At 35.5% G+C, this 24,174-nt stretch overlaps 1 protein-coding gene across 1 annotated transcript in view; it reads left to right on the top strand.

The window, feature by feature from the left end:
* Positions 1 to 483: 483 nt before the first annotated feature.
* The window catches only part of PIBF1 (progesterone immunomodulatory binding factor 1), a 46,428-nt gene continuing 22,737 nt past the window's right edge, over positions 484 to 24,174 (top strand). Inside the window, exons 1-7 of the mRNA XM_010078157.1 lie at positions 484 to 586; positions 1,671 to 1,674; positions 2,447 to 2,612; positions 5,714 to 5,864; positions 9,937 to 10,027; positions 12,476 to 12,578; positions 15,997 to 16,127. Of these exons, the coding sequence (XP_010076459.1) occupies positions 484 to 586; positions 1,671 to 1,674; positions 2,447 to 2,612; positions 5,714 to 5,864; positions 9,937 to 10,027; positions 12,476 to 12,578; positions 15,997 to 16,127 (749 nt within the window). The remainder of the gene's footprint in view (positions 587 to 1,670; positions 1,675 to 2,446; positions 2,613 to 5,713; positions 5,865 to 9,936; positions 10,028 to 12,475; positions 12,579 to 15,996; positions 16,128 to 24,174) is intronic.

The following is a 24,174-nucleotide window of genomic DNA, read 5'->3' as shown; positions in this document are numbered from 1 at the left end:
GTAGTAATCAGTGGGGTGAACCAGCTCTGTGAGTTTTCTAGTTATATCCCTGACCTAGGCCCCAGGGAGGCAGCACACTTCCCTACAGCTCGGGTCCGGTCTGCAAATGGGCCCCTCCGTTCCTCTGAGAATGGAGTCGCCTACCACAACCACCCTTCTTCTTTTCCTGGCAGAGACAGTCTGAATGAGTAGAGTCAACTGCCTCACCCTTGGAAACCTCTTAGGGGAACCTTCCCGCGCCTCCCCACTTACCTCCCCTTCAATGTCCAATGCTACAAACCTATTGCTCAGTGGGACCTGGAGACACGGGGCAGGCAGAGGGGGGGTTTGCCTGTGACACCGAGCAGGGACCCTCTCCCAACCCTCCCCATCCCCTGGCGCCTTTCCCTCTGGCACGCCAGGGAGTTACTCCACCAGTTGATCTCCCGCTCACAGTCCCTGATGGCTCTCAGTCTCTCCACCTCATCTTTCAGCTCGGCCACCATGGTGAGCAGATCTTCCATCCTCTTGCACCTGACACAAGTGGAATGTAATTTCATCCACGCAGTGCGACTGTATAAGTGCATGATGTTGTTGGTTGTCAAAGGTAATCCTTATTAACCTTCTCTGATGCTTTAGCACTTCTGTTAGATTCCGTGTGAGGTGAGGTACTAGAATGGTAATCAGCATTCAGTATGCTGGCAAACATCATAGAATTGTAAAGTGGTGCAATTTCTGTATTTTCTCTATTGCCTTCACAGTAATTGCCAAAATGTTGGTTTTGACCATTTGTTGTGATTTTCAACCCAGCTAGCAGCAAAAAAATACCACACAGACACTCGTTCACCCTCCCCGCTCCTGGCAATGGGGGAGAGAATTAAAGGGGTAAAGGGAAAAGAGGCTCGTGGATTGAGATAAGAACAATTTAATAACCAAAATATAATAACATGGAAAATAATAATGATAGAAATAACAATGGTAATAATAATGGTAATATATACAAATGAGTGCTCACCACCTGATGATCAAGGCTCAGCCCGTTCCTTGCTGATAGTCCTGGAGCATGTAGAGTTCCAAAACCACAACCCTGGAAAGGAGATCTTATCTTAGCCTGAGTGTCAAAGAAACCAAGAGCCAAGTGAGAGAGTGAGATCTTCCAGACAGATCCTCATCTATGTACTGGGCATGACATGCATGATATGGAATATGCCATTGGCCAGTTTGGGTCTCAGTCCTAAACCTAAGATAGAATCCTAGGCTAGTACTTGGGGCTGTGCTCCCTCCCAGCTTCTCCTGCACCTGCAGACACTGGCACAGCAGAGAAGCTGGAAAGTCCTTGACTGTGCCAGCAGCAACTATAAACATCAGTATGTTACCAGCCTTTTTAGCCCAAATCCAAAACATAGCCTCTTAACTAGTTGCTATGAAGAAATTTAACTGTCCCAGCCGAAACTAGGACACCATTATTTAAAACTGAGTGAAAGTTTTAATGGATTTGTCTAGTATAATCCCAAGATCTCAATGAATTAAAACAGTCAGATAGGAATTCATCATTTTATGTATATGGTTAGGATCATTTTTATAAGCTGTGATTTACTTGGCATATATCTCCTTTGAATTTTATATGTTATTTAATGCTAAGTTTCATATGGTTTTCTACTGTTCTTCACATCACCCTCATTTTTCTATAGTCCGGTAATTTAGTATTCTATCAGCAAACTTTTTTAACCCTGTTTTTTGAGATTGCCTGTTAAGTACAATGAGTAGAATGAAGGAAGCCCACTTGTAAGTGGAATATTATTTATCTGTCATGTATAGATACCTTGTAGTGCTGTTCTCAAAAAAATACTTAATTTCTGCTTTTTGAGAAGGACCTGTGGTTCTGAATGACTGTGGAAATTAATACAGCATTGTGGTCTGACATTTCTACGTAACTTTGGGTATGGGAAAAAGCAGTGTAGCTGATATCCATGATATCCCAAAGGGATATCCCAGGGGATATGTCATTGATACCACTGATGTCTAATGCTGCTTCTTCCTATTGCATGTCACACGTGGTTGTGAAGACCGGAGACAACATCTCCGTAGTATCTCTCCCATTAAAAGGCTTCAGTGCATGAATTTGTGTACTGAGAAAGATATTCACATCAATATAACATTTTTTAAAAATAAGATACTGTAGAGTCATTGTCATTTGATTGTGGATCAACCACATATTCAGAAAAGCCATAGACTGAGTTTTCCACATACTATGTTTTGTTGTTATTATAGTATTAAATTTTCCTAATGATGTTTCAAATACAGGTTACAATAGTTACATAAATAACCATACTAATACTTATTAAACTCTTAACAATATTAATTTCTGAAATTTATACCTGTAATGAACACGACGAGCATGTATTCTATGTTTATTTTTTAATCATCAAAGCTTTTTTTTTCTTTTTTTAATTTTTTTTTCTTTAAGGTATAGACAAATGCAGCTTGGCACAGAAAGCAAAGTAGCTGAGCTTCTTCACCAAAGTAAACTGAAATCCTTTGAAAGTGAACATATTCAACTCATGCAACAAGAAACAGCTAAGAATCTTTCACAGTGCCAAATGGAATGTGAGAAATATCAGAGGAAGCTGGAGGTATGTTACATAAAGAGACACTTTACAGAGCATTGAAAATTGAAAAGCTTGGGGAACAAGCAGCAAAGAACATACACAGCTGAATTTGTATCTCCACCAAATTCTGCTGAAGCAGAATCTAATGACAAAGCTTGTTGACCAGTTCAATGGAAAACAAGACTTAGGGGAGAGGAAGACAGCAAAACACTCTCTCATGGAGAGATTTTGAAGACAGTATGTCATTCATGTGAAGTATATATATATGCTTGTATTACAAAGCTGCTTGTGTCAGTCTGTGTGATTGTACAGAAAGAAGACAGTTTTACCAGAACAGTTACGGTGAATGTGGTATCATTGTTAAAAACTATGATTTGTAATAGCATTGTTACATAACAAAAATACTTTTTATTGATACACTATTCTGGAAGAAATTTTTATATCTGAGGAGGTCAAGGAGAGCATGGTACATACAGCATCGAAAACTGCTAATCCTGTTGTGGTGGGTTGACCTTGTCTGGCTGCCGGATACCCACCCAGCTGCTCTCTGTCTCCATCCTCAAGAGAACAGGGAGGTAAACAAGCTGAAAAAGGTCATGAGTTGATATAAAGGTAGGGAGATCACTTACCAGTTACCATTATGGGCAAAACAGACTTGACATGGGGAAAATTATTTCACTTATTACCAGTTGAAACAGATGTGGATGGTGAGAAACAAAGGCAAAAACTAAAACATCTTTTCCCAGTCCTTTATCTTCTGGGTTTAACTTCCCTCCTTCATTTCTGACCCTTCTACCTCTCCCTCCCTGAGCAGCGCAGGGAGAGATGGGGAATGGGGGTTGAGGTCAGTCCATAACAGTTCCTTTCTGCTGCTCCTTCCTCCTCACACTTTTACTCTCCTCCAGTATGGATCCTCCATGGGCTGCATCTTCCTTCAAGAGAAAATCTGCTCCTGTTTGGGCTCTCCACAGATTGCAGTTCCTTCAGGGCATGTCAGCCTGATCCAGCATGGGGTCCTCTATGGACTGTAGTGTGGATATTTGCTCTGGTGAGGTCTTTCATGGTCAGCAGGAGGACAACCTGCTTTACCATGGTCTTCTCTACAGGCTGCAAGGCAATCTCTGCTCCCACACCTGGAGCACCTCCTCCCCTCCTTCTCTCACCTTGGTGTCTGCACCAAGGCTGTTTCTCACACTGTTTTTCCTCACTGCCATGCAGTATTTTTGTCCTTTCTTAAATACATTTTCCCTGAAGTGCCACCACCCCCACCTTGTCTGCGGGCCCGCCGTGCCCTGCGGTGGGTGGCTTGGAGCTGGCTGGAACTGGCTGTGTCTGGCACGGGGCAGCCCCGGCCTCTCCTCTCCTCACAGAGGCCGCCCTGCAGCCCCCGCTGCCTGCAACTGGGCACCTGCACCCAGTGTGCCTATTTAAATAGGGTTGAATGACTTGGACCTTTTTATCTCTATAGGCTTAGAATTTATTATCTTTCAAACATGTACTTTAAAACCTGTTCACTTAATTTAGTATTAGAGAGGCGTCCAGTATTCAACAGAGCCAACTTACTTTAAAACAGAATTTATTCACCTGTGCAAAGTTAGTCCCAAAATCATATTACTGGATCCAATTTGTGAGATTTAAATGAGATTTGCAGTGTATGTCTAAAACATCAGGATACAAACTGGCCAGGACAGATTAAAAAACTTTTTTCCGAGTGCCAGCTATGGCAGCCTTCGTTTTTTTGGAGAATTATGCTGTTCTTCAAGTTCCTGTGTTTCTACTGATGAATCTGCCTAAGGTGTTCATGAAGAACTATAGAGTGGAAACAGTTTTAGATAAAATGTAATTTCTTGTTTTGTCTGTATTGGGACATTCAGATCCTAGCTGATGAGGTTATTTGTGGTCATGAGCACTGGGAGTGCCAGTTTTGCTAGACTCTGAGGTTGCTAAACAGATATTTAATTACACAGACATGTCTAAACTTTGAGAAGATGCCTTTTTACAAGGGCATGTAGTAATAGAACAAGGGGTAATGGCTTTAAACTGGAAGAGGGTAGATTTAGCTTAGATAAAAAATAAGAAATTCTTCACTGTGAGGGTGGTGAGACACTGGAACAGGCTGCCCAGGGAAGTTGTGGATGCCCCATCCCTGGAGGTGTTCAAGGCCAGGCTGGATGAGGCTTTGAGCAACCTGGTCTAGTGGAGGGTGTCCCTGCCCATGGCAGGGGGTTGGAACTTGATGATCTTTAAGATCTCTCCCAAGCCTATCTATTCTATGATTCTATGAAACTTAAGTTACATTTCCTTTTTCTTTGTGAATATTTATTTGATCTAAATAACATCTTGAATATTTGGCATTCAACTCTACTAACACCTTTGTCACCTTTTTTTCTCTTCAGAGGGACACTTTGAAATCAGTGCTCCTTCATTAAGAAATGTTCTTGCAGAATTTAAATATTTCATGTCTGAAGCTTTTACTTTTGTTCCTTTTGACTGAATTTTTATTTTTTTTAATTTCCTTTCTTTTATATATTATCAATGTAGTAAGTTTTTTTTCTTACCCTTCTTATAGAATATTGATCTTAATAGTGCAGGCACTAGTATTTTGTGTCTCAGCTACAGCTGCTTTGTGAACCAACTCTTGCTTTTATTTGGATTTCAGCACAGAGTGGTTTCTTTTCTTATGCATGCTAAAACTAGGAAACAGATGGTTTATATGTTGCCAAATTTTAACCTGTACCTTTATTCTTCTGTGACACTAGACCAATCTAAAATATTCAATTATAAATGCAATTTCACAGTTTTTACTGCTGTGTAATAATTTTTTTCAGTTGTTACCTTGTTTTTCCTAATTCTTCTTTAAAATTCTTGTAGCTTTTTGAGAGATTCTTAGAATTACTAAGGCCTTAGGAGATGGGCATAAGTGTTAGGACCTGAGAGTGTAATCTGTGCAAGACAATATAGTTGCAAAAAAATAACTGCTTTTTAAAGTGTTTTAATCTTTGTTGTGCAAAAGTCACATCAAATGTTTGGTATAATACTGATAAGCATTTTACACATCTATTTTGCCTCTTTCATAAATAGCTGTAATGCTGAATCTCTGATCTTTCCATTATTCATTCTCACAGGTGCTTACTAAGGAATTTTATAGTCTTCAGTCTTCTAGTGAAACACGCATTATTGAACTTCAAACACAGAATTCAGAGTTTCAAGCAAGGCTAGATACTTATGAAAAACTTGAAAAAGAGCTTGATGAGATAATATTGCAGACAGCAGAAAGTAAGTTCTGTAACAAATTGTATTCTATCTGTAGATGTTTCTGGCATTATGACAAGATGTTTTGTTTTTCATGGCAATTGGAAAGTATTACAGTGCCTGTCATTCTTCGTCTGTATGCCTGACAATTAAGATGCAGTAATTATTTTGATAGAAATTAATGATGGGTTTCTAATCATATTTGTATGTATCAAAGAAACATGAACTTAGACATATGGATATTAAAAATCATCTCAGTGTTTCTTTTTCCCTCATTTATCTTATCCTTATTCTAGTCATCTATTATAATTAGATATGTTTTTTAGGATTCTCCTGTTATTTAAGTATATTTTGAATACCAGGAAACTCTCATTGTTGACAAATGATAATGGGTTTCATAATACAGTACAGTGATTAATGTGAATTTTTGAATGGATTGGGGGTGAAAAAAGCTCCTTCTTGCATTGAATTAATAATAATTAGACATTAAGTAGTTGGTTGTGGCAGATCAGTCTGTTCCAAGTACTAAACTCTGGTTTAAACTCAGGCCTGATTACTCTTGAAAATTTTAGTCTCTTGTTGGCAAAAGTAACAATAACTGTGGTCAAACACAGCAAAATTTCTGTGACATCTCTATTGATTTGATTCACAGCCTAAATGAATCCAGAAAGCAAGTAATTTCTAATTTGAAACTAAGACTCTAATCTTGAAGTCTTTTAGCCTGTATGTAAACAGAGTAGGATATCCATTTTAAGATTTCAAACTAATTTGTATGTCTTTTTGTCCTTTTCTCTTTGTTTGCTCCTCCAAAAAGTAATCATAATTGAAAAATAATGTTTTCCAAGTAGAAGATCATTGCATAAGCTTTATATATAAACAGTAGTGTACAGCAAAGTATGTATTACTGGGATGCAGTGATATCTAGGTACCTTTAGTAATTAGACTGTCCATACTTTGTTAATTTCATACACTGCAGCTTGTACTTGTTAGAATGGCATGACTACCCAAAGGTTCCAGTATGACCATAAGCCTGTTTGTTATAGATGTGCTTATGTTTTAGTCAGTAACATTTTTTTGAAGTGTAAAGATATAAAATTTGCCTAAGGAGTATTTATGTATTAATACAGAATTTTTGGACCTTTCAATTTTTCCAAGGAGAAGATAGTGTTCAGAATGCTCATTTTTGTTTACACTGATTTACATTTTCTTATGCATCTTGGGATGGCAGTAAAGATTTTACAGAACTAAATAATTCTTAACTTCTTATGTATGTATTTTAATTATAATTTATATTCTGTGTTACAGAATATGACTTAAAGAAATCCAAGCTTCCAAATTGTCTGTTCTGTTAAAATATAGTTACTTTATTTTCTGGGGTTTTTTTTGAGAAAAAAGGGCTATAGTTCAATATTATTTCAATATACTTCCTATTTAATAACTAACATTGTTTTTTCTTACTATTATTATAGTGATTTGGTATTGAAAGTTAAGATTAATACTAATTAAGCCTGAATTCCAGCACCAAGGTAAACTTCTGAGGAAAATCAGAAGAAATAAAAGTATTTCTTTTTAAAAAACCCTTTGAAGGAGAACACAGACATACTTCTTCCTATGTCTTAAATTATGTCCTGGTATTTACATGTCATAAAAAGATAAAGGTAGAAAAATAGTTGAAAGAAAGGAAATATAATTATTTTTCAAACTTAGTGTGTTCTGGAAATACTCCAGTCTATCCCTCAGAGAATATAATTTAGGCTGAAGCATTGTGTGGAAGACAATTAGAATTTTCTGTGCACTTCAGTAAGAATAAGATTTTAGTCTTCTGTCCTGTGGTCACTTCTTTATATTTCAATACGACGTAATATTTTTTTCTTCTCCCCCTTGAGTTATGAAGCCTCTGCTGTTTTACAATATTTTGGGGTGCTGGTGGGGGTTGGGTTCTCTGGACTTTTTAATAACGTGTGTATTTGCACATGTGAGGTGGCTTTTGTCATATAATCATGTAAACTTTTTTTTTTCCTTTGGAGAATGTACATGTGGAAGAGATCACTGAATTGTTACTGTTACTCCCTCATCATTATGCCTCATTTTTTTTAATGTTGAAATAACATGAAACAGCCTATTCAAGAAACTATCAAAAATTTATGTAGCCAGTCCTTACAGCATTTGAGTGGTTTCCACATGAATAACAATAGTAAACTTTCTTGGCATTTGTCTGTTCTTCGTTTTCAGGTTAAAATCTTCACTTTGGGCTATTTTTGTTGTAGACGAGTTGTTTGTTTTTTCTTGCTTCCATTGGTTAGTATCTTTTTAAGAAAAAGGTTGAGCTTATCTGTATCTTCACAATGACACTTTTTTGCTACGTAGTATAAGAAACTATCGTTAATAAGTGTCCCCTAACTTGTAAAATGTGTATTTTACACCACATAGTCAGGTGAAGAGCCTGGAAAGACAAAAAAGAAGATATGAGAAGCACACACTGATACAGAACATTATTTTGTTATCTACAACATTTCCAAATTTTTTTGTATTTGTCTTCACATTCTGGCATTTACATGGACACTACTGACAGATGTGAATTTATAGGGCAGGACCTCACTGACATTTTTCAGAGACATAGAATACTGAATTTGCAAGCAAAAAGAAGGATTATGACAAAGGCGGGTTAAATTATACTTATGTTTTTCTGAACCAGAGGTATTTAAGGCACTGGAGAATTTCCTGTCATAACTAAGACAGCCTTGAAAATCTGAAATTCTGGTGCCTTTCTACGGCTACATCAGTAAACTTTTTCTGTCATACTTACTGGAATTTCTGTATTGTTTTTTGTGTAACTAAATATGTGGCTTATGATAAGTGCTCTACTAGAGGCTTTTCTCTTTCTAAATGTTTTAAGAATCCTTGTTTAAAATAGCATTAAAAGGGTATTAGATAAGCAAGGAAAGAAGCTATAGCATTGTGCAAGTTGTTGAGAGGAAAAGGTATTTCTGATTTTGAGGCACTTGAGCATTAGGAAGGATGAGTCAGACAGGACTGTCATGTCATTTCCCAAATTTGTTTCTCCTGTCCCCAACTACTTGATTCATCAAAGCTGTTGTGTAGTGCCTGGGCTGGTGTTCCATTGTAGTCTGGCCCTCTCTCACACCCCTGCTGCTCCCACTTTCTCTTTGTCCCCCTTTACCCCTCCTCTCTGTCCCCCTCTCTCTGCCCCTGCCTACTTCCTGCACACACACTTCTTTATTTTTTTTCTTTTTTTTTCTGGGCCACTTTATCTTACAGGAGAGAGGAAACCTAAATTACACAAGCTGAAATATTCAAAGCTGTGTATGTTTTCATCTTGCTGCTATTGAGATTTCTTTTCAAAGCAATTCCAATGTGTTTTAAATCCTTAGAAATACATTTTCAGAAATCAATCATCTACGAAGGCAGAGATTATTCTGAATATTTTTACTTTACATAAACATAAAAATCTCCTTCTTGCCCTTCTCTGAAGATGAGTATGGCATTTGTTTTCTCCAGGTTATCAGAAATTTCTAATCAACACAGTCTTTCAAAAATGATAGTGAGCAGCCTCACAGCAACATCAGCTCCCTCAGCAACCTCAGATGTGTCCCTTCTGGTCCCATGGACTTGTTTATGTCCAATCGGTTTAAGCATTCCCTAATTTTATCTTCCTCTACTTCCTCATGTATGCACAAAAAATTATTTTTTTAGGAAAAAACCTAAGCAACATAACGCTATACTGCTGAATTGGACTTTTACTATTAGTGTATATTTTGTGATTATACCAATAATACAAATATTTGAGGACACTGAACTCTCTTCTTTTACTTTCCTATTGCATAAGTCATGTTAATCAGAAAAATAAAAAGTGAAGTGCATGCTAGAGTTGTAAGTTAATATATAGCACTGTATTAATGCTAATTGTGAACAAAATTGTTCTACTGAAGTCCAGAAGTTTAAACCAACTGAAAATCTAGCTTCTAGAGAAATGTTTGTGCATGTGTATAATTATAAATAGAATTACTTAGAAGTTTGTAAGAACTTGCACTGTAATTATGTTCTTCAACAGTACCTTTCTGCATTTTTTTTGCAGTGGAAGATGAAGTTGAAGCTGAAAGGGTTCTCTTCTCATATGGGTATGGTGCTAATGTTCCTACAACAGCCAAAAGACGACTAAAGCAAAGGTAAAAAAGTGCCTCCTGAATTTACTTGTTCAAGATAAAGTAAATGAAGACCTGTGCATTATGTTTTGTCTTAGAATCCAACCAGTTTGATTAACATAAAGAGGTTTTTTAATTACTTAAGTGTACAGAAATAGAATGAAAACCAGGACCTGTTAATGTGGTTGATGCATATAAATGAACATATGCATATTTTTCTAGGCCATGTTAAGATCTTTTTTCCTTGTCTTTCAGAAAGATGAATTTTAATTGTATATAAACTAAAAAACTGTAAAAACAGACTAGTTACATTGTTCACATTTATATAATAGGAAATAAGTTTTTAATACCCTAGAAATGATTGTATGTAAACCTAACAAAACCACATCTGTCAGGAAATTAAGAAGACCAAGGTTTCAGAGCATCACTATTTCATTTTTAGAAATACAGGATCTGATTCCAGTTATATTTCTTCAGTTTGCTCTGATGCCATTGGGTAAGCTGAATAACACACCTCTTGATCATAATCATTTTTAAATAGTAAATTTATATTATGCATTGTCTTTAAAAAATAAGTGACATTTGAATGGCTTATTGTGAGCATAAAGGCTACAACTCACTGTGAGGTATAGGGAATGTGGATTTACTTGTAATACTTTTAAACTGTGACCACAACAAAACTTTTGCTGTTGTTTAAAATATGTATAGATAGTATAAAAACAAAACATAACCTAAGATTGGAATGATGAAATAGTGGGATGATTTAGGTTGGAAGGAACATCTGGAGGTCAGCAGCGTCCAACACCATGCTCAGAACAAATCCAGTTGTTCAAAAGCTTGTCCAGCTAGGTTTTTATTTTCTCTATGCATAGAAATCCTTCACAATATCAGGTCAGAGTAATGTGATTTTTTCTGTCCAGAATGCTGTCTCCAGCCTGGCAGAGGAGGCACCACAATTAGGATGGTGGTCCTCCCAGGATTAGACTAACTCCTTGCACTACTGCCAAACCTAAAAGTGTATTTGCTTTTACTGGGGAGAAGGTAGAGGTCAAATTTTCAGAGAAAGTTTATACACTCATCTAGCTTTACACACTAGAAGCCTCAGCTTAAGGGCAAATATAGTCTCCCTGTTGCTCTGCTTTAGACCACTTACACTCACATAGATTCAGTATCATAGGCAAGAACTGTGTAACACTTATCTATCCATTATTTGGAGACTAACAGTCTTACATTTTCAGTTTATGGATAGTAAGAATTGAGAGTCTAAGATCTGAACTGGAGTGACTTCTCTCTTTCTTCCATACACAAGTTTCTGAAAAAAGGCACACATTTGACTAAAAGTGTAGATTGTTGTGGAGAGCCACTAGTCCAGTGCTTAAGACACACTAAAAAGGGTTATTAGCCCTGTATGTCTTTCTCATTTTTAGAGTTCTGAATTTCCCATGTCATGTTGGGGATTTCTAAATAGACTGGTGACTAGACTACCTAAACATGGAGGTGTACAGTGATAAATCTCTAGATATATTTTAATAATAAGCCACAAAGCTGATGAATTCTACAAAGATGGCAGGATTCATTACAGGATACTTAAATTTAGATATCTAATCATGGGTTTAACACAGAGACTTGGCATCTAACCTTCCATTATAGCCAGTTTAGTTCTAACCAATACAGTCAGTGGAGTTTGGAGTGCATTTCAGTTCACCATTCAGGAACCCATTTTAGTGGGATATAGTCAGGCTCTACAGACTATATTGAATAGGACTAAATTATTAATAACAGCTTCAAAGACTAGGTTAAATGTCTGGAAGTAGGCTTTGCAATTGCATACTGAATCTTCCCATCACTGCCTATGGAACCATGCTGTTGAACTGATGATAAACTCTTGACTTTGGATATGAAACATGCAAGAAGTTGAGGATCTAATTTTTTAATTAACTCAGTAGTGTTTAAGTAACTCAATTTCTCTTCACTTCTAAGTTAATTTGTGGATCTACGCAAAAGTATATTTTTTGAAAAGTGGCAGTAACATTTAATTATTTAGCATATTAAATGTCAGACAAAACAATTTTGCCTCTGTTTTGAAAATGATAAAATACTAAATTTTTCAGAGTTCCATTGCAAAATGTAAACTATTGTGCATTTTAAAAAAAACATTTAAGGAGAAGTCAATTACAGTGATTCCCAACTTTTAAGTTGATAAAAAGTAAATATTCATAATTAGTTGTAACTTTGTAAAAAATATTACAATGGCATAACTGTGGGAATGTTATTTCATTGCTGTTAAATTTTAATATTTTAATTGTTTTTCTAACTTTGACCTTTCTGCATGTTTCACTGTGTAGTTTATGTATATCAGTATTTAACCACTGGTGAAAAATTAAGGCAATTAAGTTCTGAAGTATAAATGTGAGGATTTCTTTTGCATGTTTTGGAAAAAATTCAGCTTGAACTTTCTTTTTATTGGCACAGTGTTCAGTTGGCAAGGAGATTACTGCAGCTAGAAAAGCAAAACTCATTGCTTGTAAAAGATCTGGAACATCAGAAGCAACAAGTAACAAAGATTTCACAAGAGGTAAATTACTGCTAGAAAAAAATCAAATCTGTAGAAGCTATAAACATTGCAGAACAGCTGTTCATAAAATGAAATATTTTCTAAACAATGTGTATTATCTATCTGATGTGAAAAAACGGCCTCATAATTAAGCAAAACTCTGTTAAACATTTTCCAGTAAATTTATATTTTATTTTTAAATGAAGGTCAAAAAAGGGATTAATTTACAGGCTAAACAAGAATGTAAGCCAGACAGACAGCGTTCTGATTTCTGAACAAAAGACCAGCTAGCCAAGCTAGTTTGTTCTGTTTGATAGTTAAGTGTTCAATTAATACCTCATTAGTTTTTACACAGCTCTTCTCTTAAATCACATTTGAAGATACTTCTGTAAATCCTTTTCTACATTGTTCAGTTCTTGAGTCGCTTGAATATACAAATCTAGGGAATGTTTTACATAAACTGCTTTTCAAAAAAGCTAAACTTAATTATTTTTCACTTTGTTACTATGAGTTTAATTTCATGATCTTTTAAAATTAAGTATATGATCCCTGAAATCACATATTACATTGTCATGGAGAACAAATACTAAACAAAACCCAGCTTGAAATCTCCCAGAATTAGGGTGAACTAATTTTTTTAAATACTTTTAAGATTGTTTTCTCAGTTTCTCTTAAGAACCAAAGAACTTCTAGATTTGCTATTAGACATTGCCACCATATGGAATTTCTAGTTTGACTGTTTCAGGAGTGTGATTAACAGTTTGATTTTAAAAACCATGGTAATTATAAATTAGAATAACTACATCCAAGTACTTCACAGTGAAAGTACTTGCATTTTCTACATATTTTTAAGTTACATTAATTTTATGTATTTAATATGTGTATGTATTTGATAATATATATTATTTCAATGAAAGATCATGAACAATGAAGTTTTTGTACAGGTTTTTTTTAATCAATACTATAGTTTAATATGGATTCTTCTTAGGTATATCCTAGTAATTTGTATTTGACTAAGACATATCTTTAAAATCTTCTTGAGCTGAAGACATCAAGAGATTTGTGAATCCAGTGTTATCCTTGGTATTTTTCTCTATTGCTATTCTAAAAAATAAAACCTGTGCTTTATTTCCCACTTAAATCTGTCTGTTTTCCACTTCAGTATATGTCTTCTTACCCACAATGGTTTTATATTTGCTTCTAGATCACTGATGAAAGATTCAGGGACCTTAATTCAAATTCCTGCAAAATTCCACTAGAACATCTTTGCCTCATTTCTGTTCTCCCATGAGATGTCATGTAGCCCTTTCTTGATCTTTTATCATATAGTTGTATGGTTTAAATCAGAATCTCATCCGGTACAAAGTTAAAGGTCTTGCAGATACCTAATGCACAGCTACTAAGCCTGTTAACATCAAACTCATAAGGTTAAATAAAATATTTTAAGACTTGCTTTCTGTTAAACTCATATTTGGCATTCAGGTCTGAATGCTTCATCAGATTTGTTCTTTTTTTAAAAAATTTTGCATATGATTATAGGCCATCTTGTTTGATAAGAATTACTTAAACCATTCTGCTTGCCATTCTTCAATATGTGCACAAAGAGTTTACCCTTGTTATTAAGGGACTGGAAAATAGTTCATCATTCTCATGTTATACAAACTGATCATCTGACTTCTTTTCAAACAGAGGGCAAAAAATTTTATTGAAAACTTCTGTGTTTTCTTCAGCATTATATACAGTTTTATCATATCTCTGACATAATGTTTCTGATATTTATTTGCATTTCATATTTTATACTGGTTGGTACCTATTATCTTTCTTTATATAGTTAAAATTCTTAAACTTCTGTTCACTGTCTTTACTGCATCCCCTGAGCTAAGATCAATTTTCACTCCAAGCTATCATCATTCTTGATTTTTTTTTTTTTAAAGAGCAAAACAGAGATGCTGTAGACTACAGCATGCTCAGGTAGCCCATTATTACTCTTTTGATTGGCATTTTGTTCAGTCATCTAGAAGAAATCTCGAACATGGATTGAAAGTTGATGACAAAGTGATTGGACTAACTTTTGTTTTGAACTTGGATCAAGTACTGGTATTTCACTGCAGGATTTGTGATACAGCATTTTTTTAAGCTCTTTAAAAGAGGGAAGAAAAGAAAAAGATTGCAATAACTGCAATGGATGTTTTTTGTATGAGTCTTTTTTTTTTTTTTTTTTGGATTGTCCTCAACCAATTGCTGTTGAGCTTTATACAAAGGAATCATATTTTTCTTCTGGGAAAGTCCAGCATTACCAAGAAGAAAGTATTGACTTCTCCATAATTTCATTCATTTGATGGAAATCTGATAGAATGTACCTGCTTGAAAGTTGGAACCCTATGGAAAAGTTCAGCTGCTGAAGAAAACTTGTCAGTCAAGTCATTATAGTTTGTCAGGCTTTATTTAACTTCATGATCCTATCTATTTTCAGATCTGTGATACAGCATTAGAAAATAATTTTCCCTTAAAGTCGACTCTCTGTTGCTTTGTATAGCAGTGTTCTGCAATGTTAAAGTAGGTATTGAAACTTATTTCATGCTACAGAAGTCTTGTTGACCATGTCCAGGACAAACAATAAAGGAATTCACATGACCTGATACCAGAATGATCCTGAGCTAGTAATAATCAGTTTATTGCCTCTGCAACTCATTTCATGTTGCTCTCAGTTTAAGTAAGTGGAAGGCTATGTATAAGCTTCTGCAAAGTAGTGATCTGCGTTGCTGCATTTAGTGTGCAATCTAAATTTTTGGAATAAATTCACTTTGCAGAGGTTTTTAACAACAGTGCCAGAACCGATGGATACACAGTCTCTTGTATCTAGAAGGCTAATATGGGCTTTGGGTGACATAAAAAGCAAATACTGAGTCAATATGCAGTAAAAGTGGTATCTTAAATAAAGAAATTCACTAAGATGATGTGTTTGGCTTGCTGCTGAATGGCTTTTTCGAGCCTTCATCATGACATTGTATTTCTGCTTGTATTTCTGCTTTTTGTATGCCTCAATTGAAACATTTTTACCGAAAGCACATTAACATCAGTATACTGTTTTTAAAAAGTCACTTATAGTCAATAAGGTGAACAAACAGGCTTTGTCTACACTAATTTTTTTCATCAACGGAAGCTGTTACATTAAAACTCTTGAAAATACAGATCAGGGTAGTGCAGAGTGATAGCATGATGGCAGTGAAAATGTCATGCAATTAGAACAGAAGATGTACAAGATACTAATTTGAGGGTAGTTTGTTTCTTTTTGTGTGTGTGAAATGACAGGTTTGGTTTTTATATTATTATTCAATGGGTAATAACCAATAATATCAAATAATAATTCTGTAATAATCAAGTAATTGTGCTTTATAAATTATGAAATTTATAATAGTAATACATCTTTTTTTGGCAGCTTGACAGAGCAAATTCTTTGTTAAGTCAAGTACAACAGCCGTACAAATACCTCATTGAAACTGTGCAACAGAGAGATTCTCAAATAAATATACAGAAAGAACATATTACACAACTTGAAAAAGATGTCAGGTAATTAAAGCCACTGTTTCTTTATTTTAAACTGAAAATAAAATCACTTTTGTGTTTATCATTAGAAAACAATTATGTTATTGCCCAGGAAGTAGGAGATGTTGACACTTCATCATGAAGTCCAATCTTTATGCTGGAGCATCTGTGATTTCTCTCATACTGTCAGAAAAAAAGGCTTTAGGTGTGGAAAAGCAGCAATGACAGTCAGGTTTGAAGTGAGTTTGGAGTTGAGAAGAGCTCTCATGAAGTAGAGGAAAGTTCAGAAGAGTAAAAGGAAAGAATGACATACCAGATGTGCAAAAATAAAAACAAAAAATGAAGTGAGAGAAAAAGAAGAGACTGGGCCATCAGCAAAGGGTATTTCGGGCACAACTCAAGCCAACTTCCTCTAGTGGAGACTCTCTAATTTGCTGTTATATCCCCCATCAGAACTCTCTGACCACTAGGCAACTTCCCACCATCGTATAGCCGTATCAACTATGTTTAACATCTGATTCCCAAATAAGCTGTTATAAAAGAACATGACTTTCAAGGAAGTTGATAGGTGTGTGCCACTGCGATACAGAAAAATTAGCATTTTAACTGTTTGGTGTTTATGTGATATTTTAGTTTAGGAAATGCATACGATAAAAATTATGAATGTTAATGTGGTTGTGTTATGAAGCAATTACATGAAAAATACAGATTTTTTTACCAACAGATCTGTTGAAGCAATGAAAATAGAAAAAGTAGGTCTCACCATAGATAAATACTTTATCCTACATACTGTCTTACACATGTATCTATTCTGAGTGTTTTGTAAATCTATACATAAATGAATATATTTTTAAATAAGCTGAAATATTCATTCATACTTCCTGACAAGATATCTTTCATTGTGCTTAATTTTGATTCAGTAAGAGTAGATTTTTTTTTATTCCAGAATCAAGTGTTTTTAATATTTTCCTAGACTTGATATAAGAAAAACTTCAAAGGTAAATTATATTTTTCCAGGAGCTGAAAAATCACAATGTTCTCTATATATGCAGGATCATACTTTCCAATTGTGAATAAAATCATCAAAGAATTGGTCAGTAGCAAATTAAATTTTCAGATTACGGTAACATGAAGACATCTTTCATTATTCACATAGTTGTCCAAAAGTCTCTCAGAAGGTAGGGAAAAAAAGGGAGGAGACAGGTGAGGTCGTTTCTGAAAGTGTATGTTTCATGCCATTAAAATATATAAGAACTTAAATGCATTAGTAACATTGATTCTCTTGAGGTTTCATGACTCATTACAAATAATCTATATGCCCAGATATTATTCCTACGTTTAGCCTACAAATTAAGGCACCTAAATAAGGAACTTAGTCATGTCAGCTGGCCTTAGTAGTTTATGGAGGAAGTGGCATCTCCAAAAAGCAATTCAGATTTTGGATGAAGTGAGTCATTTGCTAGAGATGCCTGTTACTCTCCATTAACTATAAAGGGAAATTTTGGCATCTTAAAGTGCCTGAGGTTAAGGAAGAAAATGGATCTGCACCACAGTGCAAGCATTCATAGTAAACATCCCAGCAGTATTCTACTGTGGTGAGCTGGGGTGTGCTCACCACCAGTCCGTGTTTCTGTAAATGAAAGTGCGGTCTGACAAAAAAATATTTTTATCCTTAATGGTTTTGTAGCAAAAAAAGTAACACTTACTTTGCACATCAAATGTTTTGGTAAAAAGTTTTTTCCTGTAGTTTCCAATATTCCTTGTAAATTAAAAATAACCATTACTCCCTTATCACAGTTTTGCCTCAACTTTGCCGTAGTTTCATAGGCCAGTGAAATTGGCCTTGGAAACAGCCTAATGCCTTAGCACTTTTCGGTACATATCAGTAGTCCCTAATTTTGCTATTCATAACTCTACATTTAAAACAAATGTCCTAGTTTGTTAGCTGATACTCCCTGGAGCACAGGAGAAATCATAATCTGGTGTAAAATTGATAATGTCCTTTGCTTTCTTATAAGTGAGAGGAAGATCAGGGGAAGGGATTTCTAACCAGAGAACCATTACGTCCCAGCAGTCTTTTGTCATGAGGATAGCCTTTTGGAATCTGTTGATGACAGTTTTAAATTAAAGTATCCTTTAGGTGATTTCAGATTACTTTGTGGACCAGTCTAGCTCCCAGCTATTCCAGAACTGAATCAGAATGGGATTTAAGTAATTTAATGATAATCCATACCAAATATATTCCAAGTAAAGCTCTGCTGGATCAAAAGATTTAGACCACTATTCCTATCCATCTTTCCTAGTTTATTAAACAGCATTTTGTTGGTTTGTGTGTGGAATATTTTTGAGGATGAGTTCAGAGAATTAGTGCTCCTCAAGGAGGGCCCTAAATTCTGCAGGTAATGTTGGTTCTATTAGAAAATAATAATGAAAACACTAAATATGGGTTATGAAGCCTGGTTTCTCTGTATCTCAGAGCTAAAGGAAAAAATTAATATTTGTAAAGCCATTTCAAAATTAAATTTTTTTTTCAACTATTACCTATAATTAGCAGTTAATAGTGCAGCTCTACAGTAGCCTTTTTAAGTTAAGGTTTAATTGATGCTACAGTTACATTGTTATTTTTTAAAATTTTACATATAAGACATGCATTAGTTTTATTTCTATAAAGCAATTTCACAAGTACCAACTATGGAAAAATAATGTTCAAATACTTGTTTTCAGGCAGACCTTTAAAAATATAGGTGATTTTTTTTTAATACTTTTTTTTTCAAAATCTCATATTTGAGTACCAGACTGTAGACAAATTAACATAATGTTGATACACCTGCACCCTGACAATCAAGACTCAATACTTAGTTTTATCCTCACGGCTACCCTATGCGTGGTCATGCTTTTCCTTCCTTCGTGCTTAATGTGCAGAACATAAGGCGGATGAGTCTTCTTTTCATATTGTGTTTTTATCTCACCTGCTTATCAAGAGAGATGGTTTGGCATTGCGTAAAACATGGATTCCCTAAGTAGAGTGGTCACATCTGTGTTATCAGTGCCAGAGTTCTCTATCACCTCTCACTTTACTTGAGTGCGGAGGGATCAGCAAGGACTAATTTGCAAGTAAATTTACTTTTTTAGACTTAATCCATAATTGGCTTCTGTGCACAGTGATGATGGCCAATAATCTTTTTAGAACGTAGTCCTGGGGTGGTTAGGTTTCAGCAGATTTCCCAGGATGATGAGTCAGTACTTTCTTGCAACCTTATGAATGTTTAGCAGCAACCTGCAGTCCTTTGTATTTCCCTGTCTCTTGAGAAGGATGTTGGTTGCTATTGTATGTGGTTTTGATTCTGTGATGAAACAGACAGTCTTGATGAAATCAGTATAAGAGCAAGGCAACTATGAGGAAGGCTATCTATGATAGCAATCTCCTTAGTGTAGGCTTTGGGCATTCTTGTGCCATACTTTTACTGATTTTTCATGCAATGGCCTGAAGTGACATAATGTGGTCCCCAACACATGTATTTAGGATTTCCCACACTGCGTCATTCTATGAAAATGTCATTTCTGACAGCATTTATTTCCACAAGAGAAGTGGGATAGATTCAGGCAGATCATTTTGATATAAAACTCTTGAAGTCCTGGCGATCCATCTAAGTTTCCTTCCAATGTGGTCTTCAGAGCTCACTTTAATGAGAGCAGTTTACATGCCTTCATCCTTTAGCATCATACTTCTAGAGCTAAGGCTGTCTTTAGACTCTCCATATCAAAATGTCTCCCTGACTTGGAAGGACTATTTAAATAGAATTCAAGGTTTCTTGTGTCAGTAGCTGTCAAACTGAATTATAGAATAATAGAACGGTTTGGGTTGGAAGGGACCTTTAAAGATCATCTGGTTCCAACCCTCCTGATAAGGGTAAGGCCATCTTTCACTAGATTAGGTTGCTCAAAGCCCCATCCAACCTGGCCTTGAAAAGAGAGGAATAGGCAAAATCGGTACCAGACTGAATCAAGGCCTTAAAGTAGTATGTATTCCACCAGAGCTGGAGCTACTTTGATGGCTTGCTGAGAAGTGTGTCTGTTCTGGGCACGTGTCACACAGCTCTGTGGATCTTTAGCTGTACGTTCACTGAGAACTGCAGGAGCTGTTGTGGTTGGGGTGAATGCTTAGGTGAGCAGCTGTCATTGCTGTTATTTGCATGAACAACTTAGGGACTCATCTCCAGGTTATTACAGGTGTATGACATTGCTGCTTAGATTCAAGCGTGGAGGCACCACTCAGAAATAAAAAGAGAGGTTGTTTAGGGGTAATTGAAGCTCTGTCAGATGTTGTCCACCATATGTTCACTACCACTCTCCTTCCCATCCCCTTAGAATCTCCCAGGTGGGCCACAGGCTGTGCTGGCACTTGGCCATGGAGAGAATTGAGGTGGCCCTGGGAGCAGAACACTTCGTGTGCTTGTGCACTGAACTGTGCACCTGGAGATACACTTCAGATACAAAACCTCTGGTCTTGAGTGACAGGGCATCTGCGGGGTGAATTTATAGGTGGTCTGCATATCTCAAAATATTCTGTTAGGTGACCTCTCATTTATGTTAGGCCACATAGCATTCTCGTTAATAAAAGTAAATAGCAATGGTTAATAAAAGCAGTGGTATGTATGAGGATGACTCCTTCCTGCTATAACGAAATCTCTCTAGAATACAGTTCTTCAACCAGAAATGAAAACATCACATTTAGCACTCCTTTTGAAAAGAAATGTCTTGTAACTATGTCATGCTGTAGGAAAACAAATCTCTGAATTTCATTCTTATGTGTGTAATGCAGTAATTGTAGCTTTAGTACATAATTTTCTGCTAAAACCACCTAGGTTTATAAATAACTGGAGACATTAAACAGAACTTTATTCATAAAGAAAGGGTATTTATTTTAAATGTAGTTACTCAAATTTCTCAGTACAAATGGCTGGTTTTAAAAGTGGTTCACTTACCCAAAAGCACTCAAAAGCCTAACTGTGCAGCAAATCTAGAAGCAGTAACAAGGATTTTGCTCACTAAGAAGCTATGTACTGAAATGCTTCTTACCTAAACATTTTGGGCTCTCTAATTGCCATCCAAACATTATAAAGCTCAGCATACAGTGTTAGCTGAGTTTTTCCCATCACAGAATGGGCTGTGAGCTTTTTATGAGAACATTGCCATTCTGTGAAATATAACATCTATATGCTCCAAACAAAATCTGTAGAAATATATATTTTTTCCTACAAATTAATGTTTTCTGACCTGTATTACAATTTTTAAAAAGTTGTTTGGGTTTTTTTTTAGCAATTTGAAAAAGTAATTTATTTTCAATTTGGACAATACACAGATGAGTTTTTAAGCCACCTGAAGCACTCCAATCAAAATCATTAAGCAATACTCTCACAAATGCCTTTAAAAATCTGATCTGTGGTTATTTAGCCACACAATGAGAGATCACAAATTTTTCATGTATTCTCTCTTCTGAAGAACTTTTATTCACAGAATTTTTTATATCTTCCTCTCTAACTACATGACTTAAAAAGACAATTTGGCTTAGACTTAAAAATTAGCTGTCTGCTCTCAGCTATTAATCTCTTTAATTGCAGAGAAGGGATAGCTGCACTATGTAACTATGTTATATATTCAGTTTTATGTACAAAACCTCTATATATATACTACTTCTATGGAGTTTTTTTTGGTGGTTAATTTTTTTCATTTATGTTCATATACAAAAAAACACCTCAAGATTGGACTTCATCATGCTGTAATGTAAAATTAACAGAAAGGCAAAATTCTTATATCTTATAGCATTTGGGGTACACAGTTCACTGAAAAAGAAACCTACTTGTTTTCAGACTGGATAGAAGTAATAATAAAAGCCAGTAATATATAAAACCATTTTTATTTAGTGTGTCTAGTGTAAGTATATTATCCAGAACAACTAATAATAGAAGCTTTTGAACAGGATAGTAGCTGGTATATTTATACCAGAGATTTAAAAGATGGTTTAATTGCCCAAATTCAAAAGGCTTTAAAAGACTGGGACTGGGAAATGTTAGTCTCCATTCTTGAGAAAAAACAAGTCACCTAAAAATGTCTTACTTATGATATCCAAGCTCGTTTGACTTTAGATCCTGAGTAAAGCAAAACATAACAAGACAGTGGTTGCTATGAGCAATGTGTACGTATATGGCAAGTGTATTCCATGGTAAGTCCTGCATTCCTTGTACCTGGATTCATACCTGACTAGGTTTTGAAAGCATGATGGAATGAAACTGAATCTCCTCCCAGACATTTTGGTTTCTTCTGAAACCCAGACACCTAGAAAAAGCAGGACCTGCATGGCTTTTCAGTTAATAGTTCAACCTGGACTTTTGGAACCATGGTTATATGATGTATCACAAAGGGCACCTTCTCCACACTCAGGATGGAGCAGTCAGTGTCCAGGACTGTGGAGCACAGCACAGTCTACACTTGCCCTGCAGTGTAAAAAAAGCCGTTTGTGCTGTTAAATAACTCCAGGGATATTAGATCATTTGAACTCAGTCCATTTCTCCCAAGTGTTCATGTGTTTTTACCCCAGAAAAAGTCATTGGAAGATTTAATGTTTAGTACTCTAGTTCTTCAATACATGTCTATATAATGAAAACTTAAAAGTTTGGTTAGTTAAAGATGGTCAAGAAGATCCTGTCTCTTCAGATGAATGTTATAATCCTTGAGCTCAGGTGTGAAAAGCTGGTTTTTGTCTCACAGATTGTGGTTTCAGAATCATAGTAAGACAGTTAAGGCACTCTGTCACCAAATGGAGCAGTTTCATCCTTACCTTCAGCAGTGAGTTTCCACTGTACAAGGTAAATCAAATTGTTTTGGTGATCCATGTGAAAAATAACCTTTAAAAAGACTCCATCTTCCATATAGATCAGTGAAGTGACTTACACTGGCAGTAACAAATTTTCTACTACCAACACAAAGAGCAGGTTGCCAGTATGTGGTTAGGGAAGGATGATCTTTCAGCAACAGTTTTCACTTAGGTCAGCTGAAGTGAAGGTAAAGCTGCTTTCTGATTTGTTACACTGCTAATGAAAACTGGATTAGTTTAAACTACTGTTTGATAGAAGTGAAGGGTATTTTAAAGCTAGAACCTCCTTGACTGCTGGTATTCAAGATGCCTGTTCAGAATATTTCCATAACAGGGGCTGAAACGGTCAGTCTTCCTTCCAAAATTGAACTTTTGAAGGAATTGCTGCTTTACTTGGTTATTACAGGTGTGAATTTATTAATGTTGTGTCTGGTAACACTGCTTTCTCACTCTTAAATGTATATATGTCTCTTTTGCAGTGTTCTTTGAGAAGTATATTAATTATTTCCTTCTATCTGCAATGATGAAAAAGCGTAACTTGCAAAACTATTAAATCATAAGTCTGTATATGCTTTGGTAATTGTATATTTGTATGTATGACAGAAAACACATCAAGTGCTACTTCATGGCGTAGCAGTCTAATTCCTATATTTGACCACAAACAAAGAAATTAGAACTGCTCCACATGGATCAGTCATGTCATATTGTTTCAGAAAGTATAACTAGTAGAACTAGAATAGGTTCTGTTCTGCAGATGAAACTGAACCTTGAACATGAACTTCTCGTTTGGTCATGAACACTGGTGTTTATGCTAATTCAGTACACTATTTAAGGCATAAAGGAACTTTTGTTATTGTTTTTCTAATAAGTTTGTGAGTCATTCTCTAAAAGGATTGGTTTATGCTGTTAGGAAGTATAGAAATCCAAGAAAGCCTGATGTATCAGTAAGTTACAACACATGAACCCAGGAGAAAAATAGTACAGCAATTTCATCATGATTAAAAATGTCACAGAAAAAGCTCTTGAAAATATTAAAATATCTTTTTAGTTTTTCATAAATGTTACTACTTCCCTTTTAAATAACTCAGACAACTAAGCAATTTGGCCAAAGCATACAATTTTTCTGAGAATTAATGAATGCCTAGAAGGAATTGACAGTCATAATTTACAGTACAGAGCTTGCAAGGAACTGCCAGA

This window comes from Pterocles gutturalis, unplaced genomic scaffold (genome assembly GCF_000699245.1).
Source record: "Pterocles gutturalis isolate BGI_N339 unplaced genomic scaffold, ASM69924v1 scaffold32708, whole genome shotgun sequence".
Lineage (NCBI taxonomy): Eukaryota > Metazoa > Chordata > Aves > Pterocliformes > Pteroclidae > Pterocles > Pterocles gutturalis.
Note: the sequence above shows the minus strand (reverse complement) of the source record. Positions and strands in the feature narration are given on the sequence as shown.